Source organism: Mustela nivalis (assembly GCF_964662115.1).
Source record: "Mustela nivalis genome assembly, chromosome: 5".
Classification (NCBI taxonomy): domain Eukaryota; kingdom Metazoa; phylum Chordata; class Mammalia; order Carnivora; family Mustelidae; genus Mustela; species Mustela nivalis.
In genome coordinates, this window is record NC_139024.1 from 115,314,569 (window position 1) to 115,333,920 (window position 19,352).

General features: G+C 46.2%; 1 protein-coding gene across 1 annotated transcript in view; it reads right to left on the bottom strand.

Moving 5' to 3' along the window:
- PNPLA1 (patatin like domain 1, omega-hydroxyceramide transacylase) overlaps positions 1-19,352 on the bottom strand; it is a 43,048-nt gene that overhangs the window by 3,786 nt on the left and 19,910 nt on the right. The window contains 9 exon segments of the mRNA XM_082732378.1: positions 1,747-1,750; positions 1,753-1,851; positions 1,854-1,870; positions 3,297-3,375; positions 4,529-5,113; positions 11,204-11,264; positions 12,869-13,078; positions 14,297-14,362; positions 15,568-15,800. Coding sequence (XP_082588504.1) covers positions 1,747-1,750; positions 1,753-1,851; positions 1,854-1,870; positions 3,297-3,375; positions 4,529-5,113; positions 11,204-11,264; positions 12,869-13,078; positions 14,297-14,362; positions 15,568-15,800 — 1,354 coding nt within the window.

The window sequence follows — 19,352 nt, forward strand, 5'->3', positions numbered from 1 at the left end:
AAAGGAACACCACAGATGGCATGTGTGACCTACTGACAACAGGGTTTCCCACAGCTGTGAATGTTGTTTTGTTTGTTTTTATCACAGCCTGCTTCTGTATAAAGTAAAGTACCTTGATTCCTAGAAGTTTATCGACCAAGGTAGCTTTGGCTGAATTGCGGTTCCACCACTCCGATGCACAGGTGAAGGCCTGGCCCGGGAATGAAGGGACTCGAGCCTGGGCCTGGCTTCCAGATGGCACTCCCAGCCCCAAGGAAGTTTCTTCACCCCCACAGCAGACCTGCCTGTGTTCTCCTGACCAAACTTGACCTTGAGCTCCTAGAGACAGAGATACGGACACTCAAAAGTCAAAGAAGTCTTGGGGCTGAAGACCAAGGAACAGAGTGAAACTAATCCCAGGATTCACTAATTCCATGACCCAAGGGGACTGCCAACTGCCCGCTGGGTTACAGGATGGGCACCTTCCTCCCCATCATTTAATCCAAAAGTTGACACATGCCTCTGCCCCACTTTCTACGGCAGCTCTGAGAATCTCCTTCCCACCATACTGCTTCCCCCAACCCACCAAGTACCTACTTGCCCAGACCTCAAAGTGGGCCTGTGGCTGCTGGGGTGAGATTCTGACCCTGATCTGTCTGATACATCTCTCTGCCCACCTGGGATAGGAACAACACGGAAGGATGTCACTTAGAATGATTTGGGCATTTTTCTGACCAATGGAGGCTTGAAGCAAAGAAGATAGCTGTGTGGGTCTGTTCCAGTCAGAGAATATTTTGATAATCCAGTAAAATCATTGTTGATTACTCCTGGCTTGGTTTGTGTTTGAAGCTGGCATTTTTCATCTGTAAGTGTGTATGTATGTATGCATGTCCCTTAAAAAAAGTAGTTCAGTAAAAATTAAGACTTGGTTCTTGTCTTTGGTCTAAAGTTCAATTTTGGGGTAAACTCTTAAAAGTTGGGGATCGAGGGGTGCCTGGGTGGCTCAGTAGGTTAAGCATCTGCCTTCGGCTAAGGTCATAATCTCAGGGTCCTAGGATCAAGCCCTGCATCAGGCTCTCTCCTCAGCAAGGAATCTGCTTCTCCCCCTCCCTCTGTGATCTCTCTCACGCTGTCTCAAATAAATAAATAACATCTTAAAAAAAAAAAAGTTGAGGATTTAGTTCAATTTGTTTTCTCTAGAGCCCAGAAGAGTGGTTGGTACTCATTAGGTGCTCAATAAAAGTTAAAACTTATGGAACCAATAACAATGTAAAATAACCAAAAAACTACAAGCAGCTTACATTGGTAAGGACTTTTAGTTGTACCCTGGCAACAGTTTGGATCTCTTGAGGGTCACAAGGTCACACATCTGTCTAGGTTGGTTTTTAAATATGAATGTGAATTCAGAAGCTGAGAAGTCCTAGTTAACCTCTGCATATAACACTAATATCTACGAAATTATTGAGTGTTAATTACACATCAGGCATTCTGCAAAACAATTTATATGTGGGTCTCATTAAACCTTCACAATATTATCCCTGTTTTACAGATCAGGAAATAGAGGCTTAGAAAGATCACATGTCCTAAGCATGATTACTGAGTAAGATTATGGCAGGAGAAGGGAATATATACTGGGTGGGTCTGATTCCAAAGTCCAGCTCCTAACACCTGCTCCTACTGACTCTTCCTTGACCCCTTGTAATCTTCCTGTGACTCTTCCCAGAGCTTTTACTCCCATGGAACTTGAGAAACATTAATCATGCTCACTGCATTTGCCGCCTGTTTTTTTGGATCGTGGATGTCTTGGGAAGCTTATTCTGGTGCTACTTGTCTTTTGTTTGTTCTTCTTAAACATCTTGCTCATCCAATTGAGTCTTCAGCGGGGTTCCCTCTGGGCAACAGATGAAATAAATAGTTTGTTAATGACCTGTCCTGTGTCTCCACTATCAGGGCCCTGCTCCAGCTCACAAGATAGACACACCAATGTCTTTTCACCCTGGCTAAGCCCCAGACTTCCCACAACAAACATTTGTATTTATAATCAATGACCATTTATCTAAGTAACATCATGCTAATGAGTCAACTGAAACTCAACTGAAATTTTGTAAGTTATAACTCAATGCAATAAAGTGTAAACCCTGTGAACAAAATGCATAGTATATGCCCAAGCACAAAATTTTTAAATTCATGAAAACTCTTTCAAAAAGTTTTATAATTAAAATTGTACTTAATGTGAGAACCAGGTATGTTTTGATATATTTGATACAATATAGAGTTGGAACACCAAAAGGACCTGCTCTGCCAATAGGTGCCGCTGTGGCCATGGAGAACCCCAACCACCACCAGAACTTCCCCAAGGCAGGAGGGATGAGGTTGAGGAGGGGAGAGGTACTCTTTGACCCATCTTCTGATCTCCTGCTTGTGTCTTCCATTGGCTAACCCAACTGGAAAGAAGCCAGCAAAGGGAGCCTGGGTAATGTGACCCCCAAGGAACTTAAAAAAATACCAGTCCTGGGGTGCCTGGGCAGCACAGTCAGTTGAGCCTCCAACTCTTGGTTTCGGCTCAGGTCATGATCTCAGGGTTATGAGACTGGGCCCCACATGGGGCTCTGCACTCATTGCAGAGTCTGCTTAAGACTCACTCTCCCTCTCTCTCTTCCCCTACAAAACCCCCCACGCTTCCCCACCCCCGTACCCATGTGCTATCTAAAAAAATAAAAATAAATAAATATTTAAAAAACAACAACTACCAATCTTCAGGCCCTCTCAGAATGACTGTGAAGGTAAGTAATGGAGAACATGTCACACAACCCAGACAATTAATGAGTATTATAAAAAAAGACTTTCTGAGGACTATCTATAACATAGGAATATTAGCTTGCTTATTGTGCTGATAGAATATAATTTGTATTAAAGGAGGCCTTTGACAGGGTCCCACAATTCATTTGGCCAGGAAATAGCCTACTTCAGGCTAGGATGCAGCATGCCTGCTAGCTCCCTTGAACTGAGACACCACCAGAGAGTAAGACATGGGAGGTGGGGGTGCACGTTCTCCCACTGCACTCAGAGAAGGGGCATTCCCCAGTGAGTACAGGAAGGAGCTGACGAGAATGACACTGTGAGCACAAATAGCTCATTTCCCATTCATTGCCCCCACTGAAGACGAGAGAAATGTAAAGGGGTGGACTGTAATCACACAAACCAGAAAAGGATCCCAGTGTTGCTATGGCAGCTAAAAAGAAGGAAAATTTCATTTAGCTGGGCCCTCCTCCCCCCGCCAAAGGAAAGAATGTGTCCCTAGTTAAGGAGAAACTTACGTTATGTGAGGCTTGCTGGTGGCTTCCTTCACATTAACCAAAGGCATGGCACCTTTCAGATTTGAAGAGGCAAGAGGAGCTATAGTCAAAAGTAAAAATAGAGGAGACTAGAGAAGGTGACAAAATCTTGCCCATTTCAACTCATCTGTCACCTCCAAAAAGCCTTTCTTAACCCCCCAGAGAGAAGTGATTTTAATCTCTATGAGTACTTCCAGCACTCTGTGTTTGCTAGTAATGTAGTACTTAATCATTTGTGCTGTGTTTTTAAGGTTGGCATCTCTGTCATCCCCTCGGCTGCCGGGGAGATTTCCTGAGTGAGGAGCTGAGAGCTGTTTAGCTTTGAAGCCTCTAGAGCAGTGCTTCTCAAACTATCTGTAGACAATACCAGTTTTAAAGAGCCATCTTTTTAAAATCTTTTTTTGGAATCCAAATGGACTAGTACTTTTGTGACATACAATACAAGGAATTAGTAGGAAAATGACCAAGCTCTTGGATGTCATGGCTGTAAACATTTCTAAATGCTTACTTTCAACCTCTGTACTCAGTTCATTGTGAATTAGTAACAAATAGTTTGGGGACCAGCATTTGCTCACGGAGCACTCTTGGAGTAGCTCTGCCCTGGAAGAGCAGTTATTACAATAACAAAAACCTTCTGGTACAGTAGTTCTCAATCACAGTTCTCAAAAGAACCCCCCGGAGGGCTTATAAAAAGATAGATAGCTGGGTCCCACCACCCTGAGTTAGTAGGTCTGTGATATGACCTGAGAATTTTCATTCCTAACAAGTCCCCCAGGTGTAGAGTTTGCTGTAGGTCAGAGACCAACCTTTGACAATCAGTGGACGAAAAGTAAGAACAAAGGTCAAGAACACTGCCCCCTTGTGGTGGCCTAGCCTCAAAACAGGTAGAATGGCTAAAGCTAACTGCTGACTTTACCAAAGCACCTCCCAATGCAATAGTTATAGGCAACTAATGAGTTGTTGAACACTACGTCAAAAACTAATAATGTACAACAATAAATCTTGGAACACTGCATCAAAACTAATGATGTATTTTATGATGACTAACAACACACACACAAACTAATGATGTTGGCTAACTGACAACAACTATGCTGGCTAACTGAACATAATTAAAAAAATAATAACGCAATGGTTGTCACTCCCATGTTGTGGCACACTTGCTGAGGGGCTCCAGACATAAGGAAGGTGGGAGAAACCAGAAGGGTCCATACCTTGGGGCTGTTCTGGGCCCAGTTCCTCCACAGGTGGCTGTCCAGGTAACACTGAAGAACACAGGGACAGTGTTTGAGATGTCCCCACAGATGAAGACCCCAGGGATGGCCTGGGTGACAGAGGTGACTGGGAGGGTGGGGATCTTGGCAGTGATCCAGTCGTTTGTACCCTCTGCTGTGGTGGTGATATATGAGACAGCACAGGTGTGGAGCTGAGTGGTAAAGGCACAGCTGGGCGTGATACAGGGGGCAAGTCAGCTGGAGAATGTGATGGTGATGAGGCCAGTGGAGATGCAGGTGACTGCTCAAATGAAGAGACAAGTGGTGAAACAGGTGATTCTACAGGCCACTCATGTGTGGATTCAGGTATCTGCGCAGGTGAGGACACAAGTGGACTGTGGCAGCTCTTTCCTTCCCCTTCAGGAGCCCACTGTGTGTGAGGTTGTATGGATTCTTCTTGCTCTGTTTGGAGGCTTGACTGACTGTGTTCAGGGCACTCACTGCCAAGGGCAAGTTCTATATTGCAGTATACTTCCACACGGGGGAACATCACTCTCTTGGAGGGAGAATTGAGGTAAGCAGCATCTAGGAAAACAATGGCATTGGGTCACCGGTGGCATTACTAGCCCCTGGCATCAGCATGGCATTTTCAAAAAGTGATTTCCCAAGTTATTATCATAAGCAGGATTAGTGCTTTTTAATGGCCTTTGTTTACTTACTCAAATTTATATTGAGTATTTGATTGTGTATTGATTCACTTATTCGACAGATGTTTATTGAGCATCTATATGTGCCAGACATTATACCAGGTACTGAGGAGTGAGGGAGACAAAAACAGGTGTGATGGTTCTTGGCCTCTTGGAGTTTACAGTCTGGCTTGGGAACAGGCACTGATTATCCAGATAATCTCATGGAGGACTTCTTCAGGAGGGTTTCCCTGAGGGAGCAACATTTGCGCTGAGATCTGAAGGGTGAGTGAGGGTACAGGGGGTGTTGGTGTGGGATGGGGAGGAGCATTTCAGACAGTACGAACAGCACACACAGATGCCACAGGTTTGAGGGAGCATGAGGAAGGCCTGAAAGGTCAGTGTGGTTGGAGCAGGGGTGGGGGCACTTTGGTGGGAAATGGGGCTAAGGAGGCCACTGGAGCCCAACCATACTTGTAGAAACCATTGAGGGCCCTTGGTTTTCACAGAGACCATGAAAGACCTACAGGCAATGGGGCTGCTGCACTGTCTCTGGTTTTGACAAGATCACTGTGACTGCTGTGTGGAGACTCACTGAGAAGGGCCTAGAGGACCCAGGGAAATGTGTAAGGGTGCGGTGGAGAGGTGTTTAGGGCTTGCACCTGGAATGAGAGAGAAAGAACTAGAAGATTCTATTTAGGAGGTAAAATAAATGAGAACTGACAATGGATTGACTCGGGGGAAGAGAGGAGGGAGCTGGCTTGCACAGCCAGGTGGATGCTGGTGCTGACAGGGTGAATAGGAAGAAGGTGGGTTAAGGGAGCAGTGAGGAGGACACAGATTAAAATTTGTTTGAAGATATGTGGATTTTAGGGGGACTTAGAGATATCCAAGGAGAGATGTAAAGTGTGGGCAGTCAGATATATGGGTTGGATCTCAGAGAAGAGTTGAGGGTTAGAGGTTACATTTGGGAATCTGTCTATGGATGGTCACTGAAGCTGTGATGGTGGCCATGGAGGAGGTTGCCTAGGGAGAAAAAGCAGAGTGAGAAGAGGAGAGAGCCAGGACTGAGTTAGGAGGGGAAGAGGGGAACCCAGGCCAAGATTCTAAAATGGGCAAGACTGGGGTAGACCTACAAGTTGCTGGTAAGGATCCATTTGAGAAGTGGGGATTGGATATATAAAAGAGAGATGAAATAATGGATAATTCAAGAGTGCTGAGGTGGGAAGGGGTCTGAGCACAGGTAGGGGGTGGGCTTTAGGCAAGAAAAGGGTTGCTTCCCTTAATGTTCTAAGAAGGAGGGAGACAGAGCAGGCTGAGTTTGAATATTTGGTAGTACAAAGTTGAGAAAACTTCCCTCTGTTGGTTTTGTGTTTCTCTGTGAAGTTGTTTGGAGGAAAGGCCTTCTCCTGGTGATCAGGGAGAGGGGAAGTCTTAAGGTGGTGACTATGTTGCCAGGACAAATACAGCACAATCACATTTTATGTAGAAATTCACAAGCTAATTCTAAAATTCATATGGAATTATAAAGGACTTGGAATAGCCTAAACAACTTTTAAAGAAAAAAAAGGAACAAAGATGGAAAACTAAGACTACCTGTTATCAAGATTTACGATAAAGCTTCAGGGATTAAGACAGTATATTGATGTAGAGACAGAGAAATAGATCAATTGAACAAAACAAAAGGTCTAGAAATAGACCCGTGACATACAGAGACAACTGACTTTACTCAACAGAAAAAGCATAGCCTTTTAAGCAAACAATGCTGGAACAGGTAGTCATCTAAATAAAAAGAAAAAAAAAAGGTTTTATTTCTTGAACCATATTAAAAAATTAACTCAAAATGAAATATAGACACAATGAAAAAACAAAAAGCTATAAAACTTCTAGAAGAAAACAGGAAAAATCTTTTTGTGATCTTGAGTAAAGCAAAGATTTCTTAGATAAGACACCAAAAGCATTACCCATAAAGGAAGCAAATTAATAATATGGGCCTCATCAAAATTAAAAACTCCTTTTTAGGAGACTGTTAAAGAACTGAAAAAAGAAATCACAAACCAAGAGAAAATATTTGCAAATCATATTTCAGATAAAGGGCATTTATCAAGAATACATAAAAGCTCTTAAATAAGAAAACGACTCAATTTTTAAGCTGGGCAAAAGAGCCCACTGAGGGGTGCATGGGTGGCTCAATGGGTTAAACCTCTGCCTTCGGCTCAAGTCATGATCTCAGGGTCCTGGGATCAAGCCCAGCACCGGGGTCTCTGCTCAGCAGGGACCCTGCTTCCCCTTCTCTCTCTGCCTGCTCCTGATCTCTTTCTGTCAAATAAATAAATAAAACCTTTTAAAAATAAATAAATAAATAAGAGCCCACTGAAAGAGCTCTCAATGACCAAAGGAAATCTGAATATACAGACTTCAGTTAATAATAACCAACATTAGTACATTAATTGTCAACACTACACTAAACTATGTACCAAATTTTATACGTACCATACTATAACTTCTAACAAATATAAGACATAATAATACGGAATGTGGAGTACATAGAAGCTCTTCATGCTATTTTCACATTTTTTTCAGTAAATCTAAAATTATTCTTTTTTTTTTAAAGATTTTATTTATTTATTTGACAGACAGAGATCACAAGTAGGCAGAGAGAGAGAGAGGAGGAAGCAGGCTCCCCGCCGAGCAGAGAGCCCGATGCGGGACTCGATCCCAGGACCCTGAGATCATGACTTGAGCCGAAGGCAGCGGCTCAACCCTCTGAGCCACCCAGGCGCCCTAAAATTATTCTTAAAAATAAAGCTTATTATAGGTTTGGGTGGGAAATGATCAAAAGAATTGAACCCTTCAACAAAGATGATATATAGATGGCAAATAAGCATATGAAAAGATGCTCAACATTATTAGTCATTAAGGAAATACAAATTAAAATTATAATCACATGCCATCACACAACTATTCACATGGCTTTAATTAGGAAGACTGACCATTTCAAGTGTTGGTGATAATATGAAGAAACTGGAACTCTTATGCATTGCTGATGAGAAAGTAAAATGGTACAACCACTTCAAAAAACAATTTGGCAGTTTCTTAAAAAGTTAAACATACCTTCTGAGTATATGCCCTTAGTATATATCCCAAAGAATTGAAAAATAAGACATTTGGAAACCTGTGCTAAGAAGAAGAAACAATTCAAATTGTTTTTCGGTAAAGAAAATGCAGTATGCACACAGGTGTATGTCACATGCTACAAAATGGATAAACCTGGAGGACATTATGATAGCAAAATACACCAGTCACAAAAAGTCAAGTCCTGTGTGATTCCATTGATATGAGGTATCTGAAGTAGTCCATCTCCTAGAAGTAGAAAATAGAGTGGTGGTAGCCAGGGCCTAGGAGAAGGAGAAAGATGGAATCACTGAGTGATGGGTATAGAGTCTCAGTTTTGCAAGAGAAAAAAGTCCTGGAGATTGGTTGTACAGTGTAAATATACTTAACACAACTGAACTGTACACTTAAAAATGGTTAAGATGGTGGAACACTTGGCTGGCTCAGTTGAAAGAGCGTTAAACTCTTGAACTCAGCGTTGTGAGTTTGAGCTCCATATGGGGTGTAGAGATCACTTAAAAATAAAAAATCTTTAAAAACTGGTTAAGATGGTAAATTTTATGTTATGTGTTTTGCATGAATTATATATATATATATAATTGCATATTACATAAGTATAGATTAAATGTACATCCACCATACCATCTAGACATTCCACTCCTCAGTATTTACTCAAGAGAAAGGAAAGCATAGGTTCATACAAAGACTCCGTGAGTATTCAAAGGAACTTTATACATAATAGCTCAAGCTGGATGCAAACTAGATGTCCATTAATGGGTGAGTGGAGAAATGAACTGTGGGGTTTTCATAGATGGAGTGGAATGTAAAAAGGAATGAACTATTTATACACGCAATAACATGATGAATCTCAGCATGATTATACTGAGTGAAAGAATGCAGACAAAATCAAGCCCATACTGTAAGTCCATACTGGAAATTTCTAGAATGACAGAAAGAAAATTGGGGGCACTGAGGGAAAGTGGGAAGGGTCACAGAGGAGCATGAAGACGACTTTGGGCATGATGGATAATGGTTCACTCTCTTGATTGTGGTGTTGACTTCACAGGGGTGTGTGTGTGTGTGTGTGTGTGTGTGTGTGTGTGTGAAAGTGAGAGAGCGGGAACTTAACAAATTGTGTGAGCGAGGAAGGAGGCAAGAGAAGGAAGAATGCCAGGAAGGAAGGAAGGAAGTGGGGAGCGGGAGGAAGGGAGGAAGGGAAGGGAGGGAAGGGGGTAGGAAAGAAGGTCCGGCCAGGCACGCCTGGATGCCAGATGGATAATTTTAGACATGACATCCTTTGAGCTCCAACCTCACTCAACGCCCACATCCACATGTCTGTGTGGGGAATGTGGATTTTCAAGCATACCAGCAAGCAGTGCCCTTCCCTTTGGCAGGAGGCTGCTGCCTGGGGAGGCCAAGGATGGAGAGGGAAGCTCGCCCGGCAGGAGGAATAATTAGGCAGATGTGAGTCCTGAGAAGGGCAGAAAAGGGGGATGCCAGGATGTGAGCGGAAGAATTCAGGGTGACATCTTGCAGGTGTGGCCTTCTGCCGGAGCTGACCCCCATCCAGAAAGCAGTAGGGTGGGAGGCTGGAGCGGACTCCCGTTTTTCTGTTCCCAGATGGCAGGTGGGAATTAAGAGTGTGGCTCTGGGCACCCGCCGCAATTTCTCAGGATGCGTCATACCTTCTGCTTGCATCTGGTGCCGAGAGGAAAATCCAGTCCTACCAAACCCAAGAGGATTTAAGGGTGGGGCTGAAGGAACCTGCACTGAGAGCCATGAAAACACTGGCAATTTGGAAGAGGAATCGAAAATAGCTGATAGCCAGCAAGAGACATCTTCTTCCTTATGAGTTGGGTCCGTTCCTGCTTGGAGTGATTCTAGGGCCCTGGAAAAACCCAGCATCCTCCATACATTGCCCTGATTCTTCAGCAGATGCTGAAATGCTCCTATTAGAGTCTCACCCTTGGGTTTAAGACTGTCATTTATACAACGACGTCCACATCAACTAAGGGGGGAAGGGTGGGGAAGCATGAAACAGTGCTGAGAGAGACCAGAGATGCTAAAGCAAGGCACTTTGTAACTTACCCACCCACTACACCCCCACCCCGGGCTTGCCCTGAGAGGAAGAGAAACAAGTTCTAGGGGAGAGACAGGGACATTTGGTAACCAGGCAGCCAGGTGCAGAGGGGTCTCCTGAGGCAAGGAATATGTCCCAAGTCCCAGTTTCAAATCAGGGGATCCTCCAGCCCCATGTCCCCAGTATATACCACAACTGAGGAAAGAGTGAAGGGGCTTCCCAGCTGGGGGTGGAAAGGACCTCAGGCCCTTGCCAGCTCCTCCTCTTCCTGAGACCGTAGGTGAGACCCCATCCCTACCCCCCACTGACACTCCTCATGTGGTCCCCCTTTGGGGCACTTGGAGCTTAATTTTCATAGCTGTAACCCATGTAAATGTGTAGGAGGTGGGGAGCTGTTCAAGTAGAGTCAGGGTCAGGAGGAGTCTGTCTAGCAGAAAGGCGAGAGGAGGGCCCTGTCTCCTAGATCAGAGGGTCAGTGGGCTGGATTGACTGGGTCCAGAAATAAAATTCTGAGGTGGTTCCATGATCAGCCCTATTATACAGATGAGAAAACCGAGGTCCCAGGAGATGAATCCCTGGTTCAAGATCACACAGTTAGTAGGTGTCAGGAACCAAGATTTACCTTTTTTCAGATTAGGAACCAAGACAGAGAGGGCAGGTGATTTCCCTGAGTTCACACAGCCAAGGGGGATGAGAATCATGGCCCAGGCCTTCTTGACTCCAGAACCCACATTCCTTCCATCCTTCCTCCCATCCCCCAACCTTGTCCAGAGAATGACCCCACCTCGTACTTACTCAGTCGCCTCAAGTAAGAAACGGTGTCTTCATACCCTCGGTAGTAATAGTTGTGCAGGATCTGCAAGGGGGGAGAGCAGGACAATGACAAAGGCTGCAGCAATGGAGAGAGCGGAGGTCCCCTCCCCCAGAGCAGCTCCTTTCATTGCCTTTGAGCTTTATTTAAATGGATTTTTAAAATGAACCCATCCAGTGTCCCATCCCTCACTATCTGCTAAGAAGTGGGGAGCAGTTATGATCTTGTGTCCATTAATGTGGCGGGTCATTAATGTGTTAAATCATTTACAGCTGATCATCAGCTTCCCCTGGGCAGGAGAGGGTGAGAAGTTTGTGGTAGAACCAGAAAAGGTGCACGAGGGCCATATGAAGAGCCGAGTTTAAATCCCAGTGCTGTTACTTTCTAGCTGTGCGGCTCTATGGCTGTAACCTCTCACGGCCTCAGTTTCTTCATCTGTAAAATGGGAACAGTGTTCGTATCTATTGCAAAGGATGCTAGGGGGTTACATGAGATATTGCTCACAAAGCTTTTCCATAAAGGGCCAGAGAGTAATATTTGGGGTTTTGAACACCACAGATAGTCTCTGTCTCTTCCTGTTCTTCTTGTTCTTCTTGTTCTTGTCCTCCTCCTCCTCCTCCTCCATCTTCTTCTTCTTCCCTCTTCCTTCTCATCCTCCTTTTCCTTCTTCCTCTTCTTTTCCCTCTCTTTCTCCTACTTCTACAACTATCTAAAAATGGAGAGCCCATTCTCAGCTCACAGTCTATATAAAAACAAACACCTTGAGAATGAAAGTCGAGCCCTGATGGTGAGCAGAAAGTCAAGTTCGAGAGGCTCTGATGAATACAATGTATTTATTCTGTCTTTCTTGAACTGCCTGTTGGTGGATTGCTTTTATGAGAGTAAATAGTCATACTCTTTACCAATAAATTAGTGTAAGGCAGATGCTGGATTATAAACAATAATTAGACTGTAAGTCACAAAACTGGCTTAGAGGAGTTATCATTCAAACAACAATTGCTGAGAACCTTCTATAAGCAAAGTCCTTTGTAGACATAGTGAGTGTAGTCAAAGAAATAAGTAAAACTTGGTGCCTACTCCCAGGATCACACTTCTTGCCAAAGAATGACATGCATTTTGTAAAGACATGTAGACTTAATTTTTTTAGAGCAGTTTTGGAAAGGTTATGATCTCAGGGTGCTAGGATTGAGCCCCGAGTCAGGCTTTTGGCTCAGTGCTCATTGGGGAGTCTGCTTCTCCCTCTCTCTGTGCCCCTCCCCCTCACTCGTGCTGTCTATCAAAATAAAATAAAATATTTTTTAACAAGTAAAATAAATAAAATTGAAAACAAAACCCAAAACACATGCCACTGGCTGGATTTGGCCCATGGGCCATGGTTGCTGAAGCCTACATTGCACGTCAGAGTGGGAAAGTTCCAGTAATGTCCTATCAGCAGTTCTGACATCATCTCCTTTTATAGGGGAGAAAATTGAGGCTGGGAGCACCTAAGGGCCTCATTCAAGGTCACATAGCTAGTTAGCCACAAATCCAGGATGCAGGTGTAAGAGGAAGTCTAAGGAGGCACGGATGGAACTGCATAGATCCTGTTGGCTCCCCCAGGCCCTGTCAGCTTCCCCCTGTTCCCCTTCCTTCCAGGCCCCTTGTCTCACCAGTAGGTCCGGCGGGAACAGGGCATGGGTCATCCTGGCGATGTTCTCCAGGGAGAACTGGAAGGAGCAGTTGAACATGCGGAAGTCATGGAAGATGGCAGGGCAGTCCCGGGGGCAGATGTCTTGCTGCCCGCTGAAGGTGGAGATGGTAATGGCATCGGTCCAGAAGGAGCAGGGCTGCATGCCCGTGAAGCCCCCGTCGATGTAACGCTATGGGGCGGGGGGAGGCAAAGTCGTAAATGCTAATGGGATCAGAGAGGTCCTCTTCCCTCTTCAGGGAGTCCACCAAGGAAATGGGTCTTTTGGGACAAGCCTGGAGACCAAGGTCCAGGTGGGTGCATGGTGTGTCCACAGTGGCCCCTGAACTCCCAGCCCGGGGCTCTGTCCTTACACTGTCTCCCCTCAGCCATCTCGAAGGTACTGAGCCCGGGGAGGGAGGGGCATTCGTACTCTGGATAAAGCACATGCTCCCCTGTCACAGCTCCCCATCCCAGCTGCGCCTCCTCAGCCACTCAACTGCTAAAAGCAGGGTGGGGGGAATGGAGCCTGTTCCCATGGTCTTTCTGGAAGGTGAACACATGGTGGATCTGAGCCGGTTGGGCACTATCCCCTCTTCCAGACCGCTGTGAGTCCAAACTGCCTCCCTCTATTGAGGTCGGGTATCTTCAGCACTTTCCAGAACACCCCCAACCATGGTCTGGCCACCAGCCACCACATAGCCCTTCCCTCTTGGAGCTTCTGTTGCCTCAGCTGTGAACAAAGGACCACAGATTCTGAGGTTCTAACTCTCTGGGGTGCCTGGGAAGCACACGGCTGACATAAGCAATATGTGCTCCATCTCCTAGCTGAATCCTGATTTCTGGACTCATTTTCTCATTTTCTTTTTACATAAAATGAGGAAAGGGCATGTGTTAGATATGCCTACTCAGAGCGTGGTCTGAGGACCAGCAACCCCAGCCAAAGCTGGTTGGAGATAGGCAGGGTCTCTGGCTCCGCTCCAGGGCTAGGGGATCAGAACTTGCATTGTTTTACAAGACCTTCCCCCTCCTCAACCGGTGATTCAAGTGCATTAGCCTAGATGACTTTAAAGGTCACCATCATTTACGGTTCCAGGTACCAATGTCACAGGGTCTGTATTCTATGCTCTCTGTCAAGTATGGGAAAATCCAGCAAGGCTATGGAGTCCTGACTAGCCAGGCTCAGTATTGGGTTGGTGGGCCCAGAGAAAAGCCCAGTGTATGGAAGGAAAGTTCATCTGAAAGCCCCAGAAATCCATCTTTACTGGGAATTCTAAGTAGAAAAACACAAGAGTATTACCAACTCTTGGTCTTCCCACTGAATTCTGAGACCACCCCTCTACTCTCCCAGATGTGGGCCACAGGGCACTCCTGGGTCCCTGCTCACCCTCTCCCATGTTGAAGAACTCACCACGCCACGGTAAGTTGGGGGGATGAGACCACAGTACACAGGGACAAAGCAGCCGCAGTAGAGGGCCTGTAGGGAGAGAACCCGCAGAGAGTGAGGCTCTTGTGGCTGGGTGGGGAGGGCTCACCAGCAGGCCTCTGGGCCACTACCAACCTGGTCCTTCTTAAATCCAAGGCGGAGGCACTGCCCTGGGGAGTTGAGCCCCAAGTTCAATTCCTGACCTGGCCCCAAAGAGCTGGGTCCTTGTTAACCTACTTGGTAGTCTGGACCCATGTCCTAGCTGTATAGAGACAAGGCAGCCTCAGTGACCTCCAGGGTCCCTTCTGGTACCATATCTCCATGAATCCAGTGGAATTCAATAGCCATTAATGTGTGTGTGGCCAGGTCCAGGCTCTGGGACCAAAGGAGAGTGAGATGCGCCCACTTGGGAATGGTCGACAGGGGAGAGTAAGGAAGAAGGTGATGGTACACAGGGTGACAGGGGCTTGGATAGAGGTGAACATGGTGGGCATTGCAGCCTCTAAGGAGGAGCACCCAACCCAGGAGAGTGTGCGGGCTCTAAGGAGGAGCACCCAACCCAGGAGAGTGTGGGACAGGCAGGTATTGAAGGGAAGTTCCCAGGCAGAGCGACTAGTTTTGTCAAGCAGGTGACGTGAGCTGGGAAGGGGGGAAGGGCTTTCCAGGCAGATGTCACGGCAAGTACAAAGGTCCAGGGGTCTGTTTTGTGTGTGGTTTGCTCTGGTTGGCAGAAGTAAGAGCAGGAGCTGACAGGAGGTAGAAGGGAGAGAAAAGTCTCAAAGAGCTGAGTGCTAAAAAATGCAGAGGGACAAGAGGTAAGTTGAGGAGGTGTCCGTGCCTACTGCCCATTCACTCCCCCAGCTCCCAGCGTGGGGCTGTGAGGCTGCATGGCAAGGGTCTTGTATTCGGGAGAGAAGAGGGGAGTGGGGATATGGGAGGGAAGTCCATGCCACTTAACACTTTTGTCCTGAAAGAAAACTGGGCATATCCACAGCACTTGCCAACAATAATAACTCACAACTACGATTTATATTGATGAGCACAAAATGGTGCACAGAGCACCCAGTGTGATAACACATTTGGTGATAATTGAGTCTTTTTATCAAGAGCCATTGGGAAAGAAGGTACAGAATGAAGGGCTGGTTCCACAAACTGGGATCTACTCCCTGGTCTGCCCCCACACTCCTCCACAACAATAACCGGGCCCTACCCCCACCCCGGGGCCCCACCCCTGCACCCTGGGCCCCGCCCCTTGCCTCAATGAGCTCTTCCTTGGATGTGTACTCTGAAACCACGACACTCTCTCCATCTGTGAACCGGGTTAGGGACACGTGGAGCTTCCCTGTGGCGGCCTTGTAGGAGTCCTCGGGCAGGACCCTGTACAGAAACTGTCGCATCATCTGCACCATCTTGCAGGATGGCGACAAGGGCCCCAGGAAGGATTTCTTCACCTCTGCGACACCGACGTTGAGGACTCTGAGGTACTCATCTGTGGAGGAAGCAGAGAAGAGAGGGCAGGTCAGCAGCCCTCCGCCTTGTCCTATACCCGACAGAGGAAACCCCAAGACTTCTGAAGCAGGGCTGGTCTCAGGGATCAACCTGTCATTCTGCACACATGGAAAACAAAGCACAGGAGAATTAAGTCACTGCTCACCAATGGCAGAACTAGAGCCAGCCGGGGTGCCTGGGTGGCTCAGTGGGTTAAAGCCTCTGCCTTCAGCTCAGGTCATGATCCCAGGGTCCTGGGATCGAGCCCCACATTGGGCTTTCTGCTCCATGGGGAGCCTGCTTCCTCCTCTCTCTCTCTCTGCCTGCCTCTCTGCTTATTTGTGATCTCTGTCTGATAAATAAATAAAATATTTAAAAAAAAAAAAAACACAAAACTAGAGCCAGCCATCCTGACTGAAGACAAAGGACCACTTGCCTACCCCACATGGTCTTTCCCCAACTTGCCTGAAAACCTAATTCCAGACTACATTCTTTTGGGACCTCAGAGGGGTTTTTTTTTTTTTGCCTCATATGAGATTCCTATTAAAACACTGGTACAATTGAAAGCCTTCACCAAGGGACACACTGTGATCTTCTGCTTGGGGCCCACCAAATCTGTGGGCAGGGAAAAGGGGACTGGCCCTGAGGCAGGTCACCTACAGGGATGGGTGACCTGTGTCCTGAAACCATGGCCTCCATCTTCCCTTTAAATCCCCTGGCACAGTCCTGAGGGAGAGAAGGCCGAGAGGTATGGAGCACAAGCTAAGCCAGGCCAAGCTGCAGGTGTCTCCAGGACAGGGAGAAGAAGCTTCTCCCTCTTTCTGAGGGGAGCACAGCCAGGTCACATGAGGGCCTACATGTGCCAGGTGGGGCTTAGAGGGTGGATGTGTTGCTCAGGGGATTGCAGAGGAAGGTATAACCTGTCCCCCACCCAGTACCCAGAATTCCCCTGGGGAAGTTAGGGCCGTAAGTTTGATGAGAATTTCTCTCCTGCTGGATCTCATAGCAATACTATGAGGTAGGCATTTCTAGCCTCATTTCACTGATTAGGAGACTGAGGTTCAGAGAGATAATACAACTTGCCCAAGGCCAACCACCTGGTGAGTGAACAAAGTGGGATTTTAACCTAGAATGTGTGACCCCAGAACCCATACTCCTTCCACTACAGGCTTCTAGAGCTGGGCCTGTACCTGCTCCTTGCCTGTTGCTGCTAATTCCTACCCTGTGCAAGCCCTCCGGCAAAATTAGAAGCTCTGAAAAGGACTGCTAACTTTTTTAAATGAATATTTAACTGTAGAACATCCTATGGTGAAGAACTCTCTTACAAGCAATGTCATGTAGATGGTTATTTGGGAAGTGATGCAGTCATGAACTCTGCCACTGGAGGTAATCAAGCAGAGGTGGGACACGTACCTAAGCCAGAGAACTTATGGAAGGGATTCCTGCATAAGTGTGAAGATTCTTTACATTCCGGGATTCTTATGGGTGCCTGACAATATATCTGGAGAGTCATCACCGCGGGCATTATTTTCCCATTTACAAATAGAGCCGCTAAAGCACAGGAGGTTAAATGATTTGCCCAAAGTCACACACAGCAATTTGGAAACAAACAAAAGCCAGGGCAGTTCTCTTCTGTGTTTCACAGTTCACAGATGATTCCTCCTTAACCCTGGAGATGGGTAGGATGAAGAGCTTCACCGTCATTTTACAGATGTAGAGACCAAAGCAGAGAAAAGCTAAGTGCCTCGCCCCAGGTCAGACAGCCTGACGATGTTTGTTCTGACTCTAAATCCCACCTTCTTTCCCTGCACTTTGGACTGATCCCAGAGTCTGAGAAAGCCTGGGTTGCCATGGTGACCGTCTCCCCCCACCCCACCCTCCCTCACCAACAATCAGAATCACAACTGCCTACGTGTAGTAGGGACAGATCTGAGCAAGACAACATAACATCTTGGCTTTCACCCTGTTACAGGGGAGGGTGCTCCCGGGAGGTGAGAAGGTGTGATTTTAGCAAGGTTAGCTTTACCGTGTCCCAACTTGTACCTACAGTGTTTTCCCTCAAGGGAAAGGGATAGCCAACTCACCATCGTTATGTAGTTACGAAGCAACTGCACATTTGGAAACCAAGGGGCTGGGTCACTGAGTTCTCGCCCCACCAGACCAGTGAGGATGGGGAGTCAAACCAGGGTGGGGACACGCCGTTTTGGGAATTCTTAATGAGCAGCTTAAGTGGCCTTGCATGGGTTGGTGGCCTTTCCCACAATGCCTCTGAGCCAGGAGCACCTGGTTCAGCTCATCCCTCTGCACCTGTACTCCCCACGGCAGATGCTCGCTAGGATGGACGGAAGGAGATTTGTTCCCACTGCACAAGAAATACATGTTCCTTAGGAGAAAAACAATTTTTAAAAATGCAGATATGGGGGCGCCTGGGTGGCTCAGTGGGTTAAGCATCTGTCTTTGGCTCAGGTCATGATCTCAGGGTTCTGGGATCGAGCCCCACATCAGGCTTCCTGCTCAGTGGGGAGTCTGCATCTCCCTTTTCCTCTCCCTCTGACCCTCTCCCCCAGCTTGTGTTCTCCCTTTGTCTCAAATAAATATATAAAATCTTTTTTTTAAATGCAGGTATGCAAAAAGAAAAAAAAAATTAAAGTGTCTTGGAATCCCTTCAACCAGAGATCAACATCTCATTTACGTCTTTCTAGACTATATGTTACTTACCTATAAGAATACTTACATGAAGTCATACTATATATATTATTTTGTAACTTGCTTTTTTAACCTATTAAATCATGTCTTCCCACATCAATAAGTGCCTATTTATAACCCAATTTACAAGAAGCATGGAAAGCTATTGTAATGTTATCCCATTATTTGCTGAGCAGGTGCCCAGGAGGGGTTGGCTATGTAGTCTGTTTCTTTGCTTTTCTAAACAATGCTGCAGGGAATAATCTTGTGCTAATGTTTTTTCTCCTCTATGTCCTTAATAATTGTACTCAAGATAAATTCCTAGAGGTGGGAATGCTAGGTCAAAGGCATGCATATTTTGTCTCGTACTGCTTGTTTTAATCGTGGCTTTTATATAGCATCCATTTACAGTCCGCTCTTAGTTCATCAGGAGTGGCGATGGGTGACAGGGACAAAGCAGTGGCCAAGACAATAGGAATAGTATAGACATCTCCAGGATATTCCCATTGGAAAAAGTGGTGCTGTCGAGAAATTAGCAGCCCTCTAGCCAGGATCATGTAGTCAGAGAGGGAGGGGACAAGAGATTGTCTGACTTCTCCCACTCAGGTGCCCAGCTTCACATTTTCTCCTGCTGCTCCCTGGGGCTGTGGAGCAAAGGCTGCCTTTAACCCTAGCTCTCCTTGCTCCTTTTCAGGTCTTTCCCTGTGCCTGTGTCTTCAGAGTCTCCAACAATCCCTTTCTCTGTCTCTCTTTGTCTCTTCCTTTTTTCTTTCTTCCTTCCTTCCTTTCTTTCTTTCTTTTTTTCTTTTTTTTTTTTTTTTCAAGATTATTTATTTATGTGTCTGGGAGAGAAACCACAGAGGGAAAA